General features: G+C 39.1%; 2 protein-coding genes across 4 annotated transcripts; one reads left to right on the top strand and one right to left on the bottom strand.

Moving 5' to 3' along the window:
* The first annotated feature begins 337 nt into the window (after positions 1-337).
* p4ha1a (prolyl 4-hydroxylase, alpha polypeptide I a) lies at positions 338-18,264 on the top strand. 3 transcript variants are annotated; one of them, XM_046853753.1, is made up of 16 exons: positions 338-482; positions 4,411-4,498; positions 4,611-4,707; positions 5,113-5,264; positions 6,301-6,438; positions 6,595-6,846; positions 8,975-9,174; positions 10,007-10,183; positions 11,186-11,256; positions 12,192-12,257; positions 14,228-14,327; positions 15,931-15,983; positions 16,521-16,587; positions 16,699-16,767; positions 16,862-16,958; positions 17,253-18,264. In XM_046853753.1, exons 1-16 carry the CDS (start codon positions 468-470, stop codon positions 17,315-17,317), a joined length of 1,707 nt encoding a protein of 568 aa, XP_046709709.1. In that variant the 5' UTR covers positions 338-467; the 3' UTR covers positions 17,318-18,264. The 3 variants fall into 3 exon arrangements, with proteins under 3 accessions (XP_046709709.1, XP_046709708.1, XP_046709707.1); XM_046853752.1 differs by lacking the exon at positions 11,186-11,256 and having other exon boundaries at positions 12,187-12,257; XM_046853751.1 differs by lacking the exon at positions 12,192-12,257.
* A 102-nt stretch (positions 18,265-18,366) lies between these two features.
* On the bottom strand, positions 18,367-24,311 carry arg1 (arginase 1). The gene is made up of 8 exons (XM_046853757.1): positions 24,099-24,311; positions 23,938-24,010; positions 21,154-21,328; positions 20,895-21,054; positions 19,264-19,358; positions 19,034-19,138; positions 18,795-18,931; positions 18,367-18,627 (listed from the first exon to the last, which is right to left on the bottom strand). Exons 1-8 carry the CDS (start codon positions 24,294-24,296, stop codon positions 18,464-18,466), a joined length of 1,107 nt encoding a protein of 368 aa, XP_046709713.1. The 5' UTR covers positions 24,297-24,311; the 3' UTR covers positions 18,367-18,463.
* Between the last annotated feature and the right edge of the window lie 331 nt (positions 24,312-24,642).

Genomic DNA, 24,642 nt, shown 5'->3' with positions numbered 1-24,642 from the left:
ACTGAACAGCGTGGTTCTAACAAGGGGGCGTCCATGTTTTCCCGTTTCCCAAGCCGCCGGAATGTGATTAGTGGACCAGGGCGCCCCCTGCTGTACGGAGTACTGATAAGCACACAAAAACTTCAGAATATCTCAGATGATTGATTTTATTTGTATGATTATTAGTAGTCATTTATAAATGTATTTTTGTTGTTTCTGATTTTAGTGTTTTGTTTATATTTTTCCCAAATTTTCCACACTAACCTGGGGAAGGAACCCATTTACAGATTTGCCCTAAACTTGATGCCATGTCCACGTCTGGTTTCCTTCCTCCAAAAAAAAAAAAAAAAAAAAAAAAGTCAGCAGTGCAGTATATTCATTCCGCCAGCAGGGGCGACACTGTGCAGAGCTGCAGTCCCTGGATCCGAGCGGGTTCGACTGGAAACAGGGCAGTATATCAGTAATCCACTGGCTTGGTCTACAGAAAAATGCGGAAAATAACGGTACGTTCTTTTTTTGTTGTTGTTTATTTCTATTTGGATAAACACACACACACACACACACACACCAAGTTTTGTAAACGGGAGACTGGAAGAGTCTAGAAATTTCTCTGTTGGCTGGATATATCGCAGTAGGAAGAGCGTTGAAGGCTGGATTTGTGTGTTATGTTAATATCCTTATTATGATGATGATGATTGGTAATATATTCCTCTCCTCACTGCATCTCTCTGTAACGTGGTTCATGTGCGCAGTGTTTGTTATTGTAACACTGTAACATTGTAACATTGTAACACCGCCAAGGTGTCGGAGCTCAGCGCCAATTTCGAGGAAAGAAAGTTTTTGCAGCAGATTCGGTCCATTAGACTTTTCCTGGATTGCACAATCCGGAAATCAGGAATCCGACACAATCCGGGGGTAAAACTATAAATAATGATCAGACACATGATCACTTCACATGTCAACGTGTTCGTGTTTGTTTACAGCGAGTCGGATTTAGGCCAGACACTGTTCTGTGTAGAAATTCAGGCTGTTATGTGAACCTGAGTGAGAAAACGAATTCTCTGGGAATAAAATCTTTCTTTATACAGGCTAACAAACAGGTTAGATCATTCCTCCACTCCTCCACTGCTGTACTCCTCCTTTCCTGTTCCCTGGGGCTCTGTATTCTCACTATACGGAGGTTGGGCTGGGGACGTGGCACCCTGTCGTCTTATTGAAGCATGTGTACATTCCTCACCCTTACACACTGATCTCACACTCTGGTTCTGATCGTTACAGCCAGACTGAGATCGATCTGGTTCTGGACCCAGTTTGACCTAAGCATGGTTTTGAAAAATGAAGCAAGATTTCGAAAAATGAAGCCAAAAAAAATGTATGATATGAAAGGTGGGGAGGTGGTAGTTTAGTGCTTCTGGACTTTGGATCTGAAGGTTGTGTCCCGGCCACACCAAGCTGCCTGTCCTGCAAGGCTTTTAAGCCCATATCTGCTCAGTTGTATGAAAGAGATAACTGTAAGTTGCCATAAATGTAAGTCAGTGATTAAGTTATTGATTGGAAGGTTGGGAGGTTCAAGCCCCAGTATTGCCTTTGGGCCCTTGAGCAAGGCCCTTAACACTCTGTGCTCCAGGTGTGCTGCATCACAGCTGCCCATTCACTCTGACTTTAGTTTCCTAACATTGATCGGATATGTGAAGAAAGAATTTCACTCTGCTGTCATGTACACGTGACAAGTAAAAAGCCTCGTTTAATTGATGTTTATTGTGTGTATTATTAAGAACAAGAACTGAATATTTACACTGGAAATGAAGGCTGGATGTGACAAATGTCCCATAAAGAAGAAGTGAAACATTTTGCTTACATTTACATAATTAACATTATTTGTTTATGTTCTTCCATCATCCTGAAAAAGGATGATTTAAATTCAGGACTTACCTTCTTGCTCCAAAGTCTCGTTTCGAAAGCTTGCATGCCCATTTAATGAGAATTCCCAATGTAACTGTCTGCAGCACAGACTTCCTGGAGTTCCCCACTGCTAAACACTGCCTTTGACATGTCATGGTTTAAAGATGAAGGACCTCTGGGTGAACTCTCAGGCTGGTCTCTTTAGGGGAACATGGTGTAGTGGACAAAGGTATCTCGCTTCTTCTAGAAAAGCCGGGACAATTTGGTAACGTTCATATTACCGTAGTGCAAAGCGGTGGTGACTTTCCTTCATCTAACAGTTCTTGCAGAAGGGTACTTAAGGAACTGGGTCCATATGATACTCATAATTTCAAGAAACCTTGTACTTAGGACTTTTGTGTTCTATAAGGGTACTTTATGGTTGGGCTGCACCACTTCATGCACCACTGCATTAAGTGTTTATGTTTAGCAGATGATCTGAACCAGTCATTTTGTTATTAGTTGCTCAGGTCTTCACTCCTGTCTATTTCATCTGCATCATCATGTATGTAAACTTGACAGGTGTTGATGATCTGTGCTGGAGGCAGGAGTAATGGGTGAGTGTCAGGGATCTGACCGACTTGATGAAAGGACTAATGGAAGGAACGAGATCAAACCACAAAAATGTTGTAACCATTCAGCAACTTGTGCATGATGATCGTCAGTGAACAGTTCACATGATCTCACTTCCGCACCCATCCTACTCGCCAGATTTGACTCTAGTGGACTTCACCCTCTCACCAATGAGCAAGAGGATGACTTCCAGGACACAATCAAGAAGTGGCAGGAACGCTGGGGGCACTGTATTGCAGTGTAAGGGGGCTATTTTAAAAGTGATATGTAAGCATAAATAAATACTTTCTTGTATATAAATACTTTCAGAGCTAATCTCAACTTTTTGATTCCACCTCATAGATGGGGAGAAAAGACCAAAAGCTCCAATCCAAAAGACAAACATAATTTTTGTAGCACAAATTGCTAAAAGGTAAATACTGGCTAAGGTAGAATGGAGTCGGAATGCAAGACATTGGAGCTTGCTACATATAGGGCTGTGTAGCTTTAGTCTGAGTGTCTGAGACCACCTCTGAATGTGCTTACAGTGTGCACTGGACCACTATTCAGTGAATGAAGGAGTTCTGGGCTGAAGAATCATGTTTCTGTGGAAAGCTGGGGACATGTGTGTTGCCTACCTGGAGAAATCATGGCACCAGAATGCGCTATAGGAAGAACCTGAACCAGCAGGGTGATGCTCTTGGCAATGTTCTGCTGAAAACCTTTAATCCTGGCATTTATGTGGATGTTGTTTTGACATGCACCACCTACCCTTGCAGACCAAGTACACACATTCATGGTTCTGATACTCCCTAATGTTCATGCCCTATTTTTGAAGGAGGATGCACCCTGCCACGCCACCACACTTCCCAGATCTCAATGTTCTCAGACCTCAAATCCTCTATCTAACAACACCATTAACCAGTTCACATCTCTACCCACCATTAATCCATATTCTCTGCCCTAATATTTTGTGACGATGTGTTGTTGCGTTGTTGCAATATATTCAGTGACCATTATTTTATGTAGTGTGAGTTGTTAATGTTCATGATAACTGTTTTGACCCCAAGGTCTCGACTGGATCTCTAGCTAAAACACATCTCTAAAACAGGATTGAGGTCTTGATTGCTCCAGCTCTAGTTTCTGGCTTTGAAGCCCTCCTGAGTAGCTTTGGCAGCTCATTGTCATTTTGGAAAGTGAAACCCTGTCCCTAGATTTGTCCTTCAAATGGTTTGATTTGTGCTCAAACAGTTTTTTTTAATCCCTACTGATGAAAAGCATTTCTACCAAGTGACACGAACACAATCTGTGGGGAATGTGATGTTCAGGGTAAAGAGCAATGTTGGGTTTCAGCCAAATGTAAAACTGTCAAGGTCAAATTTACATCTCAATGTCATCAGACGCTTTTACGCTTGCCGAATGTTTGTTTACATTTTGTAAATGACACTGTCCACTTCTGTATTTGGTTTTCTTTTACACACCGCACTGTGTGATATACAACAGGTTTAATGTCGGCGCTATTTTGTGCTACACTGTCTTGTGTTGTCTTTGCACTGTCTTGTTGTCTTGCACTGTTTGCACCAGGTTTATATAGAGAGGACACAAAATGGTCCTGATGTCTGTGTTTTTCTGTTATGTAGCTTTATGTTGTTAAATGTAGCATCAGGAGGAACGTTGTTTCATTTCGCTGTGTACTGCGTCAGATATATATGGTTGAAATGACAATAAAAGCTTCTTGACTTGACTTGAATCTCCACTGAATCCCAGGATGCTGTAGCTGTGACATGTAACAATGCTTCCTAGCCATTGTATAAGGTGAAGCCATTTAAAGTATACAGCAGCATGCATGGGGTTTTACCTCACCCTGTCCAATGTTTCCACACTAATGTATTTACTAGCGTAAAAATCAATATAATCTCTGTATATTTATGTGTCTAGATGGGGACTTGGAGTGTCTGGTGTGTGTTGCTGATCAGCTCACTTCTTCCCTCCTGCTCCGCCCAAAATGACGTCTACACGTCTATCGGTCTGTTGATATTCATAAAGCGGATTGCTAAGCCAATTGCATCATTATTCATTTTGCATAACATGCAATTAAACCGTTCTATTTATGCTATTTATGCATGTTATGTCAACAGGCCAAATGACAGATCTGCTGTTCATAGAGAAGGACCTGGTGACGTCTCTGAAGGACTATATCAGAGCTGAAGAACGCAAGCTGGAGCAGGTCAAACTGTAAGACGTTGACCATGTTCCCTTTTTTTTGCTCATCGAAACTTAATTTCAAGTAGACACTTTGAGTAGAAATATCATATGAGTCACAGAGTGTTATACAATTTATTGTTACATAGAAATGCTCTAAATTCTATACCCTCTAATCTGTTAATTACAAAGACACCAGTTACTTGTGTGTCTGTGAGCTCGTGTAATGCAGCATCAGCAGGATTTCAACTGATAACTAATGCAAACTGATGAAAATGAAGCCTTTTAATTCATGATAGTTCACATTATACAATTGTACATCAGTGCATTATGTTTGTTTCTCAATAAGCTGGTCTTCTGTATTGACACGAACAGAAGACCATCTTAAGCCTCCTTCTTAAGTGAAACATTTAATGGAGGTGTGAATGTGTTTTCCAGCTGGGCTGAGAAACTGGAGACATTAACAGCCACCGCCACACACGACCCTGAGGGTTTCCTCGGTCACCCAGTCAATGCCTTCAAACTGATGAAAAGGCTGAACACAGAGTGGAGTGAAATAGAAGACCTGGTGCTTAAAGACATGTCTGATGGTCAGTGTTTCATCTATTTTCCTTTAGATCCTCAAAATGTTTTACTACATGCTAAACGTTCTGTCAAGGTTGGGTTGGACTGCATACAGTTCCCTCCGAAACTATTGGAACAAGGCGAATTCATTGCTGTAGTTTGAAGACATTTGGGTTTGAGATGAAAAGATGAATTTGGGAAGAGAGTTCAGAATTTCAGCTTCATTTCCTGGTCTTTATCTCTGCATTTGTTAAACAACATGAAACACAAAAAACCATCCAATTGTTAAGTGAGCAAAAGTATAGGAACAGGTAAATCTCAAAGTAAACTAAAGTGTCTCTTTCAGGTGTTGTGGTTTGTGGGTGGTTTCTCCAATTAATCTACTCTTCACTGGGTGAAATACTCAGTTTGGCTAAGATCTGGTGATTGTTTCACATTCACAGATGAGTTTCTATGTTTTGGATTATGAGCAGACTCTTTCTTTGTCACGCTTTTGGCCTTTCCCCTCGCTTTTGTTACAGGTCCACTTTGTTTTCAGAGCTTTTGTGGCATGTCTTTGTATTTATTTGCAAATTCAAATCTAGCCTTCCATTTCCTACTGGCTCGTGTTTCTATCACAGATCTCCATGTTGGCTTATCCTTTTTAAAAATCAATCTTTAGAGGTGACACTGAAGGTAAAACTCAACAAGATTTGATGTTGAGAGCCATTCGTTGTTTAAACCTTCAATCTAAAAGGACACACCGGGGTAACAAGAGACTCTTGTCAGTCACATGATACAGTATTTCTGCTCACCTACAGACTGGGTGGTTTGATACAAAATGCTTTTTTTCTGTGTCATTTAGCACATGTACATAATGATACTAGAAAATAAATGTTACAATTCTAACTCTCTGCTTATTCATCTTTTAATCTCAAACCCAAATTTCAAGTTTTCAGCAAATACAAGTTAATAGTTCCTTTAATAGTTCCTGCTTTTCAGTTTTGGATCTTTTAATTGAATCCTAAACTCTGTCTGGTGAGGCTAAATGTATTAAATAAACAAATCTTTCATCTTATACAGGGTTTGTTTCCAACCTAACAATCCAGCGGCAATACTTTCCTAATGACGAGGATCAGACGGGAGCAGCCAAAGCTCTGCTCCGGCTTCAGGACACCTATAAACTGGAAACACATGCTATTTCCACTGGAGATCTTCCTGGTGAGTGCACATTTTAGGATTGAATTGTGGAAAAGAGAGTGCAAAATACACTTCTTATAAGTATAGTTAGGATATTTTGACATTGTCATGCAGGCTTAAATAGGAGTTATTGGCTTGAACTTGGTTTGCTATAAATGATAGTTTGTGCTTTCATAGGCTTGCCTGCAGATGTGCCATATAAGAGCACTCTGACCGTGGAGGACTGTTTTGAATTGGGGAAGATTGCATACTCCGAAGCAGATTACTATCATACAGAGCTGTGGATGGCACAGGCTCTGAGACAGCTGGATGAGGGTGAGGTGTCGAGCATTGATGCTGTGACTGTCCTGGACTACCTGAGCTACTCTGTATACCAGCAGGGTGAGCTAGAGAAAGCCCTGGAGTATACCAAAAGACTATTGTCACTCGGTAAGTCCTGCCATAAGATTATTTAAATTGTAAACAAAATACACAGTTGTGTACACAGTTGATAGAGTTACTGTCAGAACTTGGACTATTCTCTAGATATGGTGCTTACTAGAGGTCGACCAACAGCTAGGTACTTGCTGCTAACCGATTAATCAACCAGGTTTTTTTTATAGTTTTGAAATGGATACTGGATAAAAACAAAGATAACTTCAGATAAAATAATACTGAACTTTATTTTTTAAAAGAAAAACAGTATGGAATCATGAAAATGTGCTGAATGAAATATATGTATGAATTATATTAATAAAAAAATTAAAAGACGCATTCAAACTAAATCATAAAGTAACACTCCAAATAAATAAAAACAGTAACATGCAAAATGTATACAGAAAAGATGCTGCAAATAAACAGATGCCTCTAGAGGTTGCTCTCATACTGTATAACACAACCTGGAAAAACTATTGGTGTGCATTTTTTGTAGATAGCTGATATTTCCAGCAATCAACAACTGGTGCTGATTCATCGGCAAGACCAATGAACTGGTTGACCTCTAGCACTTAATGTTCTAATGGCTGGTTTTATTTATATAGTGTCATTAACAAAGGACAATGTCCAGATGCACTGTAAAAGAAAACTATTACTTCTGCCTTAACTATTTGAGGTACCAACAAACAGCCTGCACCTTTTGATCAAAGTAATGTCTAAATGCTGTAAATGTAAGTATAAAGTACGCATTGCAGTTCATTATAGACCAAATTTTACTCAGGCAGTGCTTTATCAGGAAATAATAGTTTTTTATAATAAAAGAATAGTTTAACTGGGACACAGTGTAGTGAAAAGTGTGACGTGGTCAAACTCATTTCTCAGCTTGTTTATGCATCTTTTACAACATCCAGACAGTAATGAAGTACAATTATGCAACATAGTGGTAACAAAATATCTAATACCCTCTACACACTCCTCTTTTTTATTAAGCAGATTATTTAAGTCTTTACCCAGTGCTGTCTCTGGGTTATGAGGGACCAAAATTCAGACTTGTACATTTCATAAGTTGTATTACTATGTATAAGCAGGTATGAGCATAAATGCTGTGCTACAACATTTTTTATTTATAATCTTGGAGATGAAGGGGATTTATATTGCAGTGGTTACATTCCAAACCCCCCCTTAAAATGTTTAAGCCGTAAATTATCCTCCCACACAATTTAAATACACACAGAAAACATTTGCAAGATTACAGTAATTATATGTTTGTTAATACATTTCATTAGTTCAACATAAAACTCTATAAAAACATTTCCCTATAAGTTTTTGGTCTATGGTGCTATCCACGAGAGACCGGGAAAATCAGACAAACTAATTAGTTATACGGCAAATTCAATACTGCAACAAACCGGGTGTATGAGATTTGACCCACAGTAAAGCGGAGGATTACTGTATTCTATAGCTGACAGGGTTAAGGTGAGGGTTTTTTATTAGGTGTTTGGTCTAGTACCCAAGGTGAAGAATTCGATGAGGAAATTAGTGAAATCAGGCGAGTAAAATATTCTAATTGCTGATAAGATACATTGTAATATTTGTTTCAACAGGATTCTTTATGTTCAGCTCTTCTTTAAATGAAAGATAAACTGCAGTGATTTTCAGTAGGCTCACCTTCAGAGGTCTTTGAAATACAAGCAGTATGTTTCGATGCCATTTTTTAAAAAAGTTTTTATGTGTTATTATTTTTCTTTGAAATAGAGGTACATTATTTAGAGATAAAATTCTGTGGGGAATTGGGGTCAGATGCTGATCTGTGGGGTCAAATTGTACCATCAGATGGTGATCTTAAGAATTTTGATAAAACTTGTCATTAGCTGATATTAATGTATGTGTTTTGGACTATCGTGTCAAGCATGTAGTATGAATATAGCATGAATATAGCATGAATAAAAAAATAATTTTATATTATGACTATAAAACCGTTAAAGGAAAATGAATGAAACCATGGAAACCTAGGTTCAGCAGGCTCTGTTTATCTTGCAATGCAGTGTATAATTTATGGGATGCTTGTTGCTTTGTAGAAAAGGGCTGTACATTATTTATGTGAAACTTTCTAACATCTAATATAATATTTCCTGCTGAACAGATGCAGCTCATCAGAGAGCCAATGGCAATCTGAAGTACTTTGACTACCAGCTGGCAAAGCAGAGAAAAGCAGAGATGGAGCAGACTGGAACAGACGAGGAGAAAAAGGAGCGAGAGAAAAGAGAAGTGGACAAGGAGAAGGGCTTTTTTACAGAAAGGGGGAAATACGAGCAGCTGTGCAGAGGTGAAGGAATCAGGCTGGTAAGAGTTTAAAATCATTATGTGCCTCCTTTATTTTAGAAAGTACATAGGAAGAGACCTTACAGCCTTCAGCCGATATAATTCAGACCTTAGTCTTTGCATGCTATTGATAGAACATATATGGCCTGGTACTGGACAGAGCGAGAGTATTCTTTAGAAAGATATTCCTTCAGTTGGTGGTGGAGAGTTCTTTCAGAATTACTCCAAACTCTTTCATAGATGTTTATTCGAGTCGAAATCTGTGACTGTGTCTCCTCAGTTAGCTACTGCTGTAGGGCTACTGCTGAGGGCTAACTTACAGGTGACCAAATTGCAGAGAAAATGGAGCAAACAAATTTCATATGTTTGCTTTCCACCATGACTTTCTAATGAGGAAAGTGTAGCTCAATGGTTACGACATTGGACTTCTGATTGTAAGGTCAAATCCCACCACCCTCAAGCTCCTGCTTCTGGGCTCCTGAGCAAGACCCTTAACTCTTAAAAAATTAATTCTGTAATTCATGTCTGAATAATGAACCTTTATTCAGATTCACTTTCTTTTTTTCCTCCGACTACCAACTAATCTAAAACCAAAGTCAAATGTGTCTGCTCAGGTGTTTTACAGGCCACAGGGCATCTTAGGCTTTTAGTTTCTGTTTAGTGTAGTAAAAAGCATATTCTAGAAGCATATTCTATTCATTCTGTTTTTTTCTGTTTGTATGTACTGTGTTTACAACCATGTTCTTCAAATAGTTAACTGTTCATTGAACCCAGTTAATTAGCTGGACTGATCTATGTTCAGCTTTTCAGTACTGGATTTCTAGTTTCTTACTGTTCATTCTGATCCACACAGACCCCACGCAAACAGAGTCGACTGTTTTGCCGTTTCTACGACAACAACAGGCACCCGTACTATGTGCTGGGCCCTGTGAAACAGGAGGATGAGTGGGACCGGCCCCGCATTGTACGCTTCCACAACATCATCAGTGAAAGAGAGATGGAAAAAATAAAGGAACTAGCTAAGCCCAGGGTGAGTTTGAGATCTACAGCTCTATCAGGTTATAAATGTTTACATTTAAAATCAGTTACACATGTCATTTGATTACTGGTTATTAAATGGATCATAGATCACAGATTTTCAAGACTAGTGCTATACGCTAATCTTGAAAAACAGACCAATTTTACACATTAGTTAATTAGAAAGCTGAACCTTAACTGAAGAATTTTTCCAAAAGTTGTTTCAGTTTTTGCACTGAATTCCCAAATTCCTCAATGAGCCATAAGAGACTGTCTTACAGGTAACTTAGATGTGATTTTGGTGCTGCTTATGCTAAAGAACTGCATTTGGTTTATGCTGTAGCATGCTGTTTTATAGCTAATGCTATTGCCAGCACAGCGTGGCCTTGTGGTTCAGGCTGAGACATGCGTTCATTTACGAAATATTGGCACTCGTTTATCTAAATAAGTGCTAATAAATATATATACATATATATGTATATGTATGTGAAATGTTTTTTAGAAATTTTACACATTTTGTTTAAATGAAAATCCTATAATTTTGAAAAAGTTTTTATTCTACCTTTAAGTGTGTGTACATTTAAAAACGAATGTAATGCTTGAAATGTAAAATTGAATACGACTTAATTTGCATGGATTACTGCACTTTTAATTAGGATTATATTAAGTTTCAAGTGTAAAATTCTTATTTTTAGTACATTTATTTGATAAAATTTGGGGGAGGTCTTTATACTGAGTGACTTATAAGTAATCAGGATACACAAAAAATCAGTCCCAACTATTTTGAGCCTCCTTATTGCAAACCAAATTCCGCAGGGTTTACCAAGGTTTTGGAAGAAACGTTTGTAAATCCAGCAGAGTTTGATTTTGTTTACATTTACACACTTTTTTAAAAAAAGATAAATAAATGGGGCGCATTGAGGTTTAGTGTTAAGGGAGCATCTTAATCCCCAAACCAATGTACATAATCGGTATAGTGAGTAATTCGTCTCCTCTCGGCCGGTTGGCTTCACAGCTGCGCCGAGCCACCATTTCCAACCCTGTCACTGGTATACTGGAGACCGCCAGCTATCGTGTCAGCAAGAGGTAAGACACCTATAGGCGCATTTTTTCACCACATTCTGCCTCAGCAACTTTAGCAAGACAGGACACACAGGGGGGCACTTCACATTTCTGCAAGTGTGTTGAAAATCCATTCCAAACTTGTTTTGTGGGGTTGAGGTTGGGGGGGTTTGTGCAGGCCACCCGAGTTCTTCCACTGAAACTTTGGCAAACCATGTCTTCATGGAGCTCGCTTTCTGTATAGAGGCACACTGACGACACTGACGTTCCTTCAGGTGTAGCACTTAGAGACCTGAGGTTCTACACAAGACAACATATAGTTACATGGGAAAACTCAAAATAAAGATCTTTAACAAGGACTACATGAAGCAACATAAAACAACACCATACTATAACAATAGAACAGTGAAACTTAAAATTAAATTTAATGTAGATCAGTGGCATCTGTTCAAATACTTGTGGGCATGCTATCATTAAAGGTGATATGTTCTGTATTATTTAACAAATCTAGACAAAATATCCGCAAACGAAAGCTGAAATTCTGATCTTTTGTCTCTTGTTCATCACAAAACCAAATGTCTTTATTAAATAGCCAAAATAACCTTATATTGTGAGTGAGTGACTGCATACCCAATGGCTGCATTGTTATCGTTGTTCAGTAAATGAATAGGTTTCTCCTTTGCAATTCCTTGTAGCGCAGCCTAGTTTTTTGAAAGGAGTGTGCAGGCTGTTCCTCTAGGTGTCGCTAGTCATGTTAGGGTTGCAAGGCTGAGCTGATTTACTTCTTGTAAATGCAGATGTTCCCTGCAGATGTCAGGTGCTGCTCACCAAATGAGATGTAAATGGGAAATCTTTTTGGGCATGCTTGCTCTTACTCTTTCCCTCTTTTCCTCTTTTCCTCTTTCTGTCTTTCTCTGTCTCTATCTCTCTGTATTCGCTGTGCCTTCTTCTTAGCTCAGGCGTGCCACTGTGCATGACCCCCAAACAGGGCAACTCACCACAGCCCAATACAGAGTCTCCAAGAGGTAAGGGGCTAAAGGTGAAGTGTAGAAGGTCAGGATGTGTGTGTCTATTTATTTTTTCTGTGGTGATGCTCTTCCCATACGTTCCTAGTCTTCTGATTTGAAGCACATCCATAACATGATGCTGCCATTAGCACACATGCTGCCACCAGCATGCTTCAAATTAAAGGTGGTATTGCGCTTACTCTTACTCTTGTTCATGTCCAGTCAATTAAATTTGTCACTATAGTGCTTCATGCACCTGAACTCAATTTTATGTCTTGGCTAAATCAGATCTTTTGATTTTAATAAAAATGCAGTGCCTATTTTTTATACATTATATGGACAAAAGTATTGGGACACCTGACATTTCCAGCCAACTTAAACCATTACCACAAAGTCAGAGGCACACAATTGTGTTGGTTGTCTTTGGATGTTGTCGCTTTAAGTTTTCCCTTTACTTCAACTAGGAGACCCAAACCTGTTCCAGCATGACAATGCCTCTGTGCTCAATCCAACTACATGAAGATATGGTTTACATGGGATGGAATGGAAGGTCTTGACTGGCCTGCTGTAGATCTCTGAACACACTTTGGGATGAATGTGAATGCTGACTGCACCCCAGGCCTCCTCACAACACCTCATCTCTACATCAGCACCTGACTTTACTAACACCTTTGTGGCTGAATGAGCACAAATGTCCACAGGCGTACTCTAAAATCTATTAGAACATTTTCCCAGATGAGTGGAGGTTACTGAAACAGCAGTCAGATGATCAAAACACATATATACCAATCTAATGGTCAGGTGTTCACAAACTTTTGTCCATTTAGTGAATTAGTTTCTGTCACTCCTGATTGATTTGTCTCTAGTTTTTTTTATTTTGTTTGGGTCTTTGTCAATGTTTGTAGCATGAGAAAGTATCTGCAAGCCAATCAGGTTGCTCAGGTAGTCCAGCTCCTCCAGGATAGCACATCTCATTCAAAGCAGTTTCAAAGCATAGAGGAGATGCCAGGAGACATGTTGTTACATGAGAAAAGCTGTACAGGGCTGTAGAAGGGCAACAGCCCAGCAGAAGGATTGGTATCTGCTTCTTTGTTCTAGGGGAGAGACTGACGGAGCCAGAGAAAACGACCTTTAGCAGGCTACTGGTCCAATAGGTCCATTAGACTGTCAGAAACAGACTCCATGAGGGTGGCTTAGGGTCTGATTTCCTCTAGCGGTTCCTGTGCTCAAAGCCCAACACTATGGATTGGTATTTTGCCAGAGAGCATTTTGGCAGGTCCATCACTGGCGCCCCATTCACTTTACAGAAAGTTCACACTGAGAACATTTGACAGATATACAAAAAGCCTGGAGATGCCACGGAGAACTGATTGAACGGTTTGGCAGTGGGTCAGTCATGGTTTGGGAGGAATTTCCTTGGTGGGACACACCGACCTCCACATGCAAGCCCTTACTGCTGTTCATTAGCAGTGTTAGAACTTAGACCTCAGAGCCATTGTTAGACCTTACACTGATATAGTGGGTTCCTCCTGGTGCATGACAGTGTGTTGCCAGTTTTTGGACAAAGGTAAAGATTCCCTGACTCAGGTCTGTTAAAAGATCCCCTCAGGACAGCATCCAAACCTCATCAGGAGCATGCCTGTAATTAATATTTTCAGATAAGTCCAAGTTTGACATTAGAAAAAGTAATGTAAGATGGAGAACAGGAGAGAACCACTAGAGAACATGAGCTCCCTACTCATTAGAAACATATTATTGTGCTTTTAACTAGTTTTTCTTTACTGAAATGGGAAAACACCCAGCAATGATCTCCCTACATAAGACTAGTATATTCTAAAGCTTATTAATTACACACCTCATGCTGTCATTTCCTCTAAAAATCACTAAAAAACTCATTCTTGACAATGATGATTTTACCCGTATATGATTGTGCCTGTTTTTACTACTTATACAGAGAAAGTCTGACTGATTTGCTTTTCTGCTTGCAGTGCCTGGTTAGCAGCATATGAGCACCCAGTGGTGGACCGCATTAATCAGAGAATTGAGGACATTACAGGTTTGGATGTCAAAACTGCAGAAGAACTACAGGTGCGACATTATGTTTGTGTGTGTGTTTTAGCAAATTTTTTTGTTGCTATTCTGAAAAAAACAAAATATCTGCATTTCTTCAGCCCTTTCCATAACGAGGTACACCAAACGAGCTCAGGTGCTTCCTGTTTGCTCTGATTAGCTCTTATTTCTGGACTCAACAATTCACAGTGCATTAGTCAGACATTTAAATAGAGCTAAGATCTGAACTTTAAAACAACTTTGTAGGACCTGAATATGGCAGTTTATAGATGCTCCCATTCATTCTGATAAACATGAGAGAATCTGACTGAGAAAAAAAAAGAAGACAGAAGATAATTATTGACCAGAGGTGTTTGTTCAAAGCTCTAATTACATATCTAAATTTCAGCTTTGTACGTTTGTAAAAATCTTGACTTACACTCACCGGCCACTTTATTAGGTACACCTGTCCAACTGCCCGTTAACGCAAATTCCTAATCAGCCAATCACATGGCAGCAACTCAATGCATTTAGGCATGTAGACATGGTCAAGACGATCTGCTGCAGTTCAAACCGAGCGTCAGAATGGGGAAGAAAGGTGATTTAAGTGACTTTGAACGTGGCATGGTTGTTGGTGCCAGACGGGCTGGTCTGAGTATTTCAGAAACTGATGATCTACTGGTATTTTCACGCACAACCATCTCTAGGGTTTACAGAGAATGATCCGAAAAAGAGAAAATATCCAGTGAGCGGCAGTTCTGTGTGGGCAGATGCCTTGTTGATGCCAGAGGTCAGAGGAGAATGGCCAGACTGGTTCGAGCTGATAGAAAGGCAACAGTAACTCAAATAACCACTCGTTACAACCGAGGTATGCAGAAGAGCATCTCTGAAAGCACAACACGTTAAACCTTGAGGCGGATGGGCTACAGCAGCAGAAGACCACACCGGGTGCCACTCCTGACAGCTAAGAACAGGAAACTGAGGCTACAATTCGCACAGGCTCACCAAAATTGGACAATAGAAGATTGGAAAAACCTTGCCTGGTCTGATGAGTCTCGATTTCTGGTGCGACATTCGGATGGTAGGGTCAGAATTTGGCGTCAACAACATGAAAGCATCCCTTTATGACCACAGTGTACCCATCTTCTGATGGCTACTTCCAGCAGAATAACGCGCCATGTCATAAAGCGCGAATCATCTCAGACTGGTTTCTTGAACATGACAATGAGTTCACTGTACTCAAATGGCCTCCACAGTCACCAGATCTCAATCCAATAGAGCACCTTTGGGATGTGGTGGAACGGGAGATTTGCATCATGGATGTGCAGCCGACAAATCTGCAGCAACTGCGTGATGCTCTCATGTCAATATGGACCAAAATCTCTGAGAAATGTTTCCAGTACCTTGTTGAATCTATGCCACGAAGGATTAAGGCAGTTCTGAAGGCAAAAGGGGGTCCAACCCGGTACTAGTAAGGTGTACCTAATAAAGTGGCCGGTGAGTGTATATCCATGATAAATGACACATTATGGATTATTTGGTATGGGCTGATAAAATGTGCCAAAACTGAAGGGGTTGAATAATTTCTAAACCTGAACTATTACAATTTATAATATATTATGCATATTGTCTCTTTCTTCAGGTGGCTAATTATGGTGTCGGAGGTCAGTATGAGCCACACTTTGACTTCGGACGGTGAATAACTTTGTCATTTTACTTTAACAGCTCTCAGCATTAGAATTAGTGAATATGAATATCAGTTTCCAATGGAATCCCATGCAATGGTTTCAGCATTGCTTTATTTTCTCCCACGGAGCTGCACATTGATTTTTATTATAGAATCCCATTCAATCAAGTTAATTAAATGAACGAAGAACCTATTCACTTCTCTGGAATGATTTGGGACAGTAAAATGTTTAGGATCATAACATTCAGAATAAGTCATGTACAGAGAATTGTGAAACTCTGGTTTATAAAGGTATGAAAATAATTAAATAATATCGGGGTTTTTACACAAAAAAAAAATCACTATGAATTAAAAAAGTGTTTATTTTAATATATAAAAACCAATTTTCAAATGAAAGAGTTTACTGAAGTAACTGGAGCAGGAGCCTTCTGTCGGAAGCTGTTTGAAATTATTTCCAGATGTTTGCTGAGAGTTTAAATGTAACTCGAACATTCATTGTTTTCTGTTCATACTAATCCTAACTTTATACTTTATGATCTCTGATAGAAAGACGAGCCAGACGCCTTTAAGGAGCTCGGCACAGGGAACCGCATTGCCACCTGGCTCTTCTATGTAAGTTTAAGGAAATTGAACTTTGTACTTGTATTCCTTCTCATATGAGGCTGATATTTTATATTACTGTTTGAGGAAGTGGCCTAACATGGGCGAATGTTTCTTCTGTAGATGAGTGATGTGGCAGCAGGTGGTGCCACAGTCTTTCCAGATGTCGGAGCAGCTGTAAAGCCAATGAAGGTACAGCATGTCCATGCGAGTGGAACAGGACTTGTCTTAGTCAATCCTGATTATTAAAATTTTCTAACGAAACTCATTTTATTGATTTGTGCAGGGTACAGCAGTGTTCTGGTATAACCTCTTCCCAAGTGGAGAGGGAGACTACAAAACAAGGCATGCTGCATGCCCAGTACTTATGGGCAATAAGTGGGGTGAGTGACCAACAGGTCATCTTCATTTCAGCTCCTTTTCTCTTACACTACATGTGCTTTTCCAGGTCTACATCTCATTTCTAGTTGCAGTTAATCATTACTACTCTGCCATTTTTCTTTTAGATTTGAATCTGTTGAAATGGTTCCTTCTGTTAAACATCATAGTAACTGCACTAACAATGGCACTCCTTTGTTCATAACCATGAAGCTTTTCATTGGAACATTTTAGAACAAATCGATTTCTTTCATCTTATTTCTTTGTTTTCAATTCTTTCTCTCTTTTTTTTTATGTAGTCTCAAACAAGTGGATCCATGAAAGAGGTCAGGAGTTCAGAAGGCCCTGCCATAAGTCCGACTGATGATAACCTTCCTCATCCCGTCGTCCATCTCACGTGTGTCAGATGAGACCTAAGAGATTACACCCCCATCCCCTTCCACGTTGGCCTTTAACAGTCATCTGCCATATTTTAGTTTTTATTTTAATGTGCGTGTGTCTGCCAGCAAATTGATGCCATTGGTGCCTTTTATCATCAGCTCAGAATAGCAGCAGAGAAGAAAGCTGTCCCTCATGACACTCCAACGTTCCAGGTCTTAATATAGCTACGGGGTACTGTAGGGTAAATCTCAAACTTTTATACACGGTACCAGATTGAACCGAACTTACAAATGAAAAGACAAGACGTTTCAAACGTAAACCTCCTTCATCAAAGCATTTCTTGCACAAAAACTCTACACTCCAAATTGTATCTATTTCTGTGGATAGATGTGGGATGTAGTAGAGCAGGTAGTGTGTGAGATTCCAGTGGAGTACTTTGCAATATCTTCTTCTCACTTTGTGTGTCCATGTGTAAAGATTAGAATTATTGCACTGATTATCCTGTAGGAAAGTGGACTGGAACTAAGGCTTATAAGTCTGAATACAGGGCTTTATACTCTTCTTTTTTTTTAATGTCCATCATACCCTTCTTTTCCTCCCTCTCTCTCCACCACTCTTAAGCCCTCACACACACATCCACCCACCCCCTGTCCCATCTGATGCCAGGAACACTGTACAAGGCTTCACTTGCACTGAGGTCATTCACATCAGGGCAAACAAAATGACATGTTTTAAACCAAAGGTACACAGTGTGTTTAAGGTTTCTCTTCCCTCAAGAATGAAAGAACAATACATGCCCAAGAATTCAAGATATCCATCTGCGGTCTTTTCTCTCTTTTCGTTTGAGACTGTAACACTCTGTAACATGACTCCATTTGTCTCTCTCTCTCCTGTTATCCGATCAGGAAATAAAAGCCTCTATTTATATCATTTGATGTAGTCTTTTCACTCCAGTGAAGATTTGTGCTCAAATGCTGTACAAATATGTGAACGTTGTTTACTACAGAAATAAAGAATCCTCTGGTCTAGTGATCTGTTTCTATGCCTTTATTGTGTCAGTATATAATCTTGTGGCATGCCTGGAATAAGCAAGTGTCCAGGAATAAATCAGAATATGACCATTTTTCACTTATGGGTTTGGGATTTTATAATCGTCCGCATGCGATCCTTCGCGCACGCGTCCAAAGCAGCCTAACACCAGATCCACTGCCGCGTTGGCTGTCCAGTGAACCTCTTCCTCTCTTTTGGCTTGATTTGGGTTCACCTCCACGATATCAATAGCAGACAGGAGCCCTGTTTGTGAAACACCATGCAATGGGTGGGTCATACCACTACATTTCATAGATAAACTTGAGCCCTTGTATTCTTCATTGCATCTATGCCTTACAGGTCAACAGCTTTACATGCCTACATCATTCACATGATTTTATTCTAAATGCAAATCAGTGGGCTGTTCTCACCTGTTTGACACAGATACTCAGTGATGTAGATGCCCTCCCTGTATGTCAGACCTCCTATCACAGGGGTCCCAGTGGCTGGTGCCACTGAGGGATCCAGAGCATCGATATCATAACTCAGGTGGATGGGTTTTTTTATTCTGTTGGTCAATGCATGCTTTTATTATGGTAGATCTTGCATATAGATATTATAAGTTTTAAAGTGTAACAGCCATTAACGACGTTAGGAAACGAATACTTACTTTGAGGAAATGTAATCACACGTCTGTTCCATAACCTTGGCAATTCCAAGACTATCTACCTCTGTCATTGAGAAAGTCTTAATACCCAGGTGTTTCAAGATGTAACTGAAATACAGCAGATTTTAGGGTTTTATATTCAATATGAACAAAAGTATTGGGACATGTACCTACCTGTAAAAATACAAATATTTCATCTGTAACTGTATAATAAACATTGATAAGGAACTCACTGTTCCTCTGGGTCTACATCTCTGAGTCCAATGTACACTATATCTTTAGCTGCTATACAAGGCTTGATCCATGAGAAGTTTGGCATGCGAGGAATCTAAAGGACAGAAAGACAATAAAATAAGACATTTCTATATATTGAGAATTTTTATGTATATATATATATATATATATATATATATATATATATATATATATATATATATATATATATATATATATATATATAATGTTATATATTTGCAGTTATTTATATGCAATATATTTATATGAATATATATTATATGCAAATAATGTTGCTTGTAGATGTTGTAGTGTCATAGAAAAATAGCTGACCCAAGGTAACAGACACACAGTGACTGTTCTGAGTTATTTCCTCATTCACTGAAATGGGCATTTTTAAAATAATAAGCAGTGAGAAGTGAAATTAGAGAACTTATTCATTCCGTAAAAGAAAACAGGCATCATTAATTATCTTTTATTAAAGAAGAAGGGAAGCAAATGTTTCACACAATGTTATAACATATATTAGCTTCTGAGTTGCTAAGTACACTGGGCCAAACAACAGAGGTAGTTTGATTTAAAAGTTGATTGGAATAGGGAAATAGGGAAAGACATACTGTATAATGGTGCAGCAGATTATAGGATTTCCACCTTTATAGCTTTAAAATGGCAACAAATACCCGAAACACAGAAAGAAAAATGAGCAACTACTGTTGAAACTGATTGAAGGACAGTCAAAGATTCAGCCAATCATTTCCAAAACGATCAAAGACGATCTGCAATTAAATACAGTTAGAGTAAGAAGACGTTTGTTAGAAGCTTAGAATCGGTTAAAATTTGCCAAACAGAAATGGCTCCATTCAATGGTCTGAGAGTGAAACTGTTATTTGGGGTCTGAACTCAAACCACAGTACACTATGAAGACATTAGTGCATGGTGGCACAAAATCATGGTATGGGGATGTTTTACATACAAACAGGGATCATGGATCAGTTGAAAACATCAAAATGTTGAAAGAGTTTATGTGTGCTTATGCCAAAGAGGAAATGCCCCTGATATTTGGTGTCTCAACAAGTCAACAACCCCAAACACACAAGTAAGCAAGCAGCATCTTGGTTCCACACAAACCCTGATGTCAACCCCATTAAAACCTTGTGGAGTTAAAATTTGGAATGTAGTTCATTTATCCTGGGGTGAAATCCCTGTTTCTAGGTGAAAAACATTAGTTATTAGTTAATGTTTTGTTTTGGAATTAAATCCGTAATATTTTCACTGCATTTGACATAAAAGTTATTAGAAATATCTGCACTTTTATTCAGATATATTTATATTTATTTTTTAATATATGAAATATATGCAAATATTTGTAATTTATTTCTAAATATTTTTATGTATTATATTAATAACATTCACACTATTTATTTGAACACAACTGTACATAGCACTGGAAGCACTGCTTAGGACAGATAACGACCATGTAAACATGTCTATTAAGTAAGTATTAAGTTATCTCATCTTAGAATACAACTTTTATAAACACATTTCCTAGTGGTCTTTGCTGAATTTGATGTGGCCTACTTTTATTAGCAAACAGGTCAGATGCATGACTGTTATACTTTCTTTGATTCACCTTAGCGCACAGCTCATGGATCAGGTAGGACATGGGCTGCCCATGGATGTTTCCCGTCGGACTGGTCAGAGGTGTGTTGATATCAGCATGGGCGTCCACCCAGACCACCTTCAGCTCAGGTCTACAGGCTGCATGGCCATGGATTGAACCAATTGCTAAACTAAAGGAACCAAACAAAAGAAACAGACACTGTAACAAGCCTGAAAAAGTCATCATTAAATCATCAAATTCCATGTATTTCGTTTATAACTTGCTGAACCTGTGATCTCCCCCAAGCATCACACAGGTGTGGCCATCGTTCTTGACTCTCTGCACAGCATCAGCAACCTGTTTGTTGGCGAGACCAACCGCCCGGGGTCGTTTTGTACTTCCGAAGGGCTCATCGTCGGGCAGGTCTTCAAATTTTAGATTGCCATAATCTTTTACGGCACAACCTGAAAGAGACAGCTTGATTATTTCTTCATACATGCATTTACCAGCACTTTATTAATAACACCTCACCATGCATTTATATAATCAACCAAACATTTGACAGCAGGAAACATAATCCTATAACCATGCATTAATATTCACATCAGTTAAAAAAAACCCACACATGCACACACACACACACACACACACACACACACACACACACACACGGGTAAATTAATTTCTAGCAAGGCATCATAGTATCTGAAGTGTTGGCGACCAGCATTTCTAGCATTTGAATCCTTTTATAACTGAGGCTGATGCAATTTGCATTAAAACTTTTAAATATGTAATATAAATGAATTTTTTTTTAGCAATGCAAATATGTTAAAAAGGCTGCATCATGATACAAAATCCCAACTTGTATCCGATGTACACTTTTGTAAATCGATGCATCACCTCGAGAACTTTAACGCAGGTGTGATAAACCACAGTTTTAACAGGGGGGCAAACACTTTTTCACACAGGGCCATGTAGCTTTGGATTTGGTTTTCCCTCAATAATAAAAACCTTCAGTTGAATCCTGCATGTTGTGTTTACTTTTACTAATATTTAAATTAGTTTGCTAATCTGAAACATTAAAGTGGGACAAACATGCAAATAAATAAGAAACCAGAAAGGGGGCCAACACTTTTTCACACCACTGTATAAAATGGAGGCATTTTACTGCCTAAAGGTGTATTACTGGCCTTTTAAAGGCATCTGAGTGTCTAAAATATAAAGCTTTTATTAGTCTTGACACCAAATTATTAATTAGGAAAAAAAGAGATTTAAATAAATAAATAACAATATGATCATTAGATCGTTTTTTCATGTAGAAGAGTTTTTTATTGTTAAATGTAATATTTATGAGCAGCTGTAAAACTTCAATTCAGCCATTCAGCAATTCAGCCATGTGTTGAAGTTTTACATCAAACCTTTTAATCGTTTCTATGTGTTCATGAGTCTTTGACATGAAAAGTTTCTAGCTTTAACAGTGCCAGCGTGGTCACAAAGCCATGTCCAGGAAGACATCGTTTACCAAAGTTGGAATGGGAGAACTTAATGGCTGGCACAGAGCCCTGACCTCAACCCCACTCAACATCTTTGGAAAGAACTAGAACACCTACAGAACTCCAAACCTCATCACCAACATTAGTATCTGTTCTCACTAATGCTCTAACGCAGGCAAATCTCCCCTGAGTGGAATACCCCAAAATCTAGTGCAACCTGATAGCATTGAAGTGTTTTGTTAAGATGCTCAACAATCCCATATTGGTGTCTTGGTAATGTGGCCACAAGCTTTCAGCCACATAGTGTTACACTGAATTGTGTCCCATTGTGTGTTGTACATTACAAATGCAGTTTCTTAGCCATATATTCTGGGGGTGGGGGGGGGTTTGTGAGATGCCTGAAATCTGTTTTAAGTTCTTGGAAATTCTTCTCAGTGTTCTATTTAGTGAGCCTAATGAGTGACTGAAATGCAAACTAAAAGCATAATCTAGAAAAATAAAACAGGCTGCAGGAATTCTAGACGATAAATAAATCACTCATAATAGAAGGCTGTGTTACTGATTGCACTTGTATCTCTCCGCTGCTGCATGCAAGGAATAAACCAACTCAGTAATGACATCCTAATTTTACTGTTACAGGAGGTATGTGCAAAATGTACTCTACCACACACACACACACACACACACACACAAATGTGGGAGTTGCAAGGTCAACAAGCTCTGTCCTATCAGACACCAACTTGTGTTTCATTTCAACACACAAACAAACATTTAATGTTAATAGACAGCCAGATTCCAGCAAGACATCGTAGGTAACACCTAATGTTGGTGATGAACCTTTTCTACAGCTTGTGTGTAAAGACATGACCCTGATGATCGCAGTTATAAAATGACATTTTGCTGTCTAAAATGTGGAGCTTTTTTAATGCATTTCAATTTGAAAATTCACATAGTTTTGACTTATAGAATGGACATATACTGAAATTTCATTGCATTATTTTACCAAGCAGAATCTTACTGTAGAATCTTACAGTAGAATCTTACAGTGTAATATTACAGTAGAATATTTCAGTAGACTATTACAGTGGAATATGTAGAATTTTACAGTAGAAGTGCACTAATGTGTGTTGAGCTGAAGTCCTACTGAACTTCAGTTATATTTCTAAATTGAGGTGTCAAGCTAATAATAAAGCCCTAAATTTTTTTGCAACATGCTGCAACATGATCACAAAGCTATTATGTCAGTCCTGGGTTTGTTGGTGGATTAATGAGGATTGTATTTGACTAGAAGCTCCACAACTTGAACTGTTTTTGCGTAACCTGTTTGACCAAGTTTCAGTCATGAAAAAATTTACATCAGGCTTTAAAATGCAAATTATTCCACCTAAACTCAGTTTTTCTTTTTTTGTAGACAAAAAACCCCCATTCTAATTAATCAATAAACACTGTGGCACAAAGTGTGCATTGTGTACTGTCCACAGAGTGTGTATTGTCTAACAACACAACACAGGACAAAACTGTCTAAAATAAAAGCAGTGAATAGACTTTTAATTTCAGCACAGCAGAAGTGAATCCGTTACCTTGAACTTCAAGTTTCTTCACCAGTCCAGCTTGTCGAATCACATCTGGACCCAGTTGGACACCATCCCGGGGCTGTTTCAGGACATTGTTACTTCATTTATTGATTATTAATTGAATAGGTTTAGAAATAAAAAGTCTGAATTCTAAAATGAAAGCGCACCTGTCCTCTGGAAAAAGGTGCTCCGATTATTCCTACAGAATGGAGTTTCCTCCGGAATGTTCTGAACGCGTGGTTTACACTCGTCATTGCGGTGCTGATGCTGTGTGCGCGCGCTCTGAACGCCTCTGCAGGCGAGATCATACAGCGGCTCGTGCGCGTGGATCTGCTCTCACACTTCCACAGCGCATCTGCCCTCATTCCTTCAGCGCGTTCAGGAACCCCCTACTCCCTCCTCCTCCCCCCTTTCATCACACCACTCACTAAAGCCGGTTTAACAGGTGACTACCAGACTATTTCTACATGAAACAGTGCGCCTGAGGACACCAGCTTCACCGTGGAGGTTCTGACAAACAGATCTTAAGAAACGCAGTGTTAAAATCACCTTGAGCAGGAGAGTAAACACTGTTACAGAATAATGTCCTTTTTGTCCCCATGTGTGTAAACTACAACTCCTACATGGAACATGAACACACACCAGTGCAGTGTGCAGAATCCAAATCCTCAGCAATCCAATTAGAGTAATGCTTCTGAATTATTGCTCTAA

The sequence above is a fragment of the Silurus meridionalis genome, chromosome 7 (genome assembly GCF_014805685.1).
Source record: "Silurus meridionalis isolate SWU-2019-XX chromosome 7, ASM1480568v1, whole genome shotgun sequence".
In the NCBI taxonomy this organism is placed as follows: domain Eukaryota; kingdom Metazoa; phylum Chordata; class Actinopteri; order Siluriformes; family Siluridae; genus Silurus; species Silurus meridionalis.
Note: the sequence above shows the minus strand (reverse complement) of the source record. Positions and strands in the feature narration are given on the sequence as shown.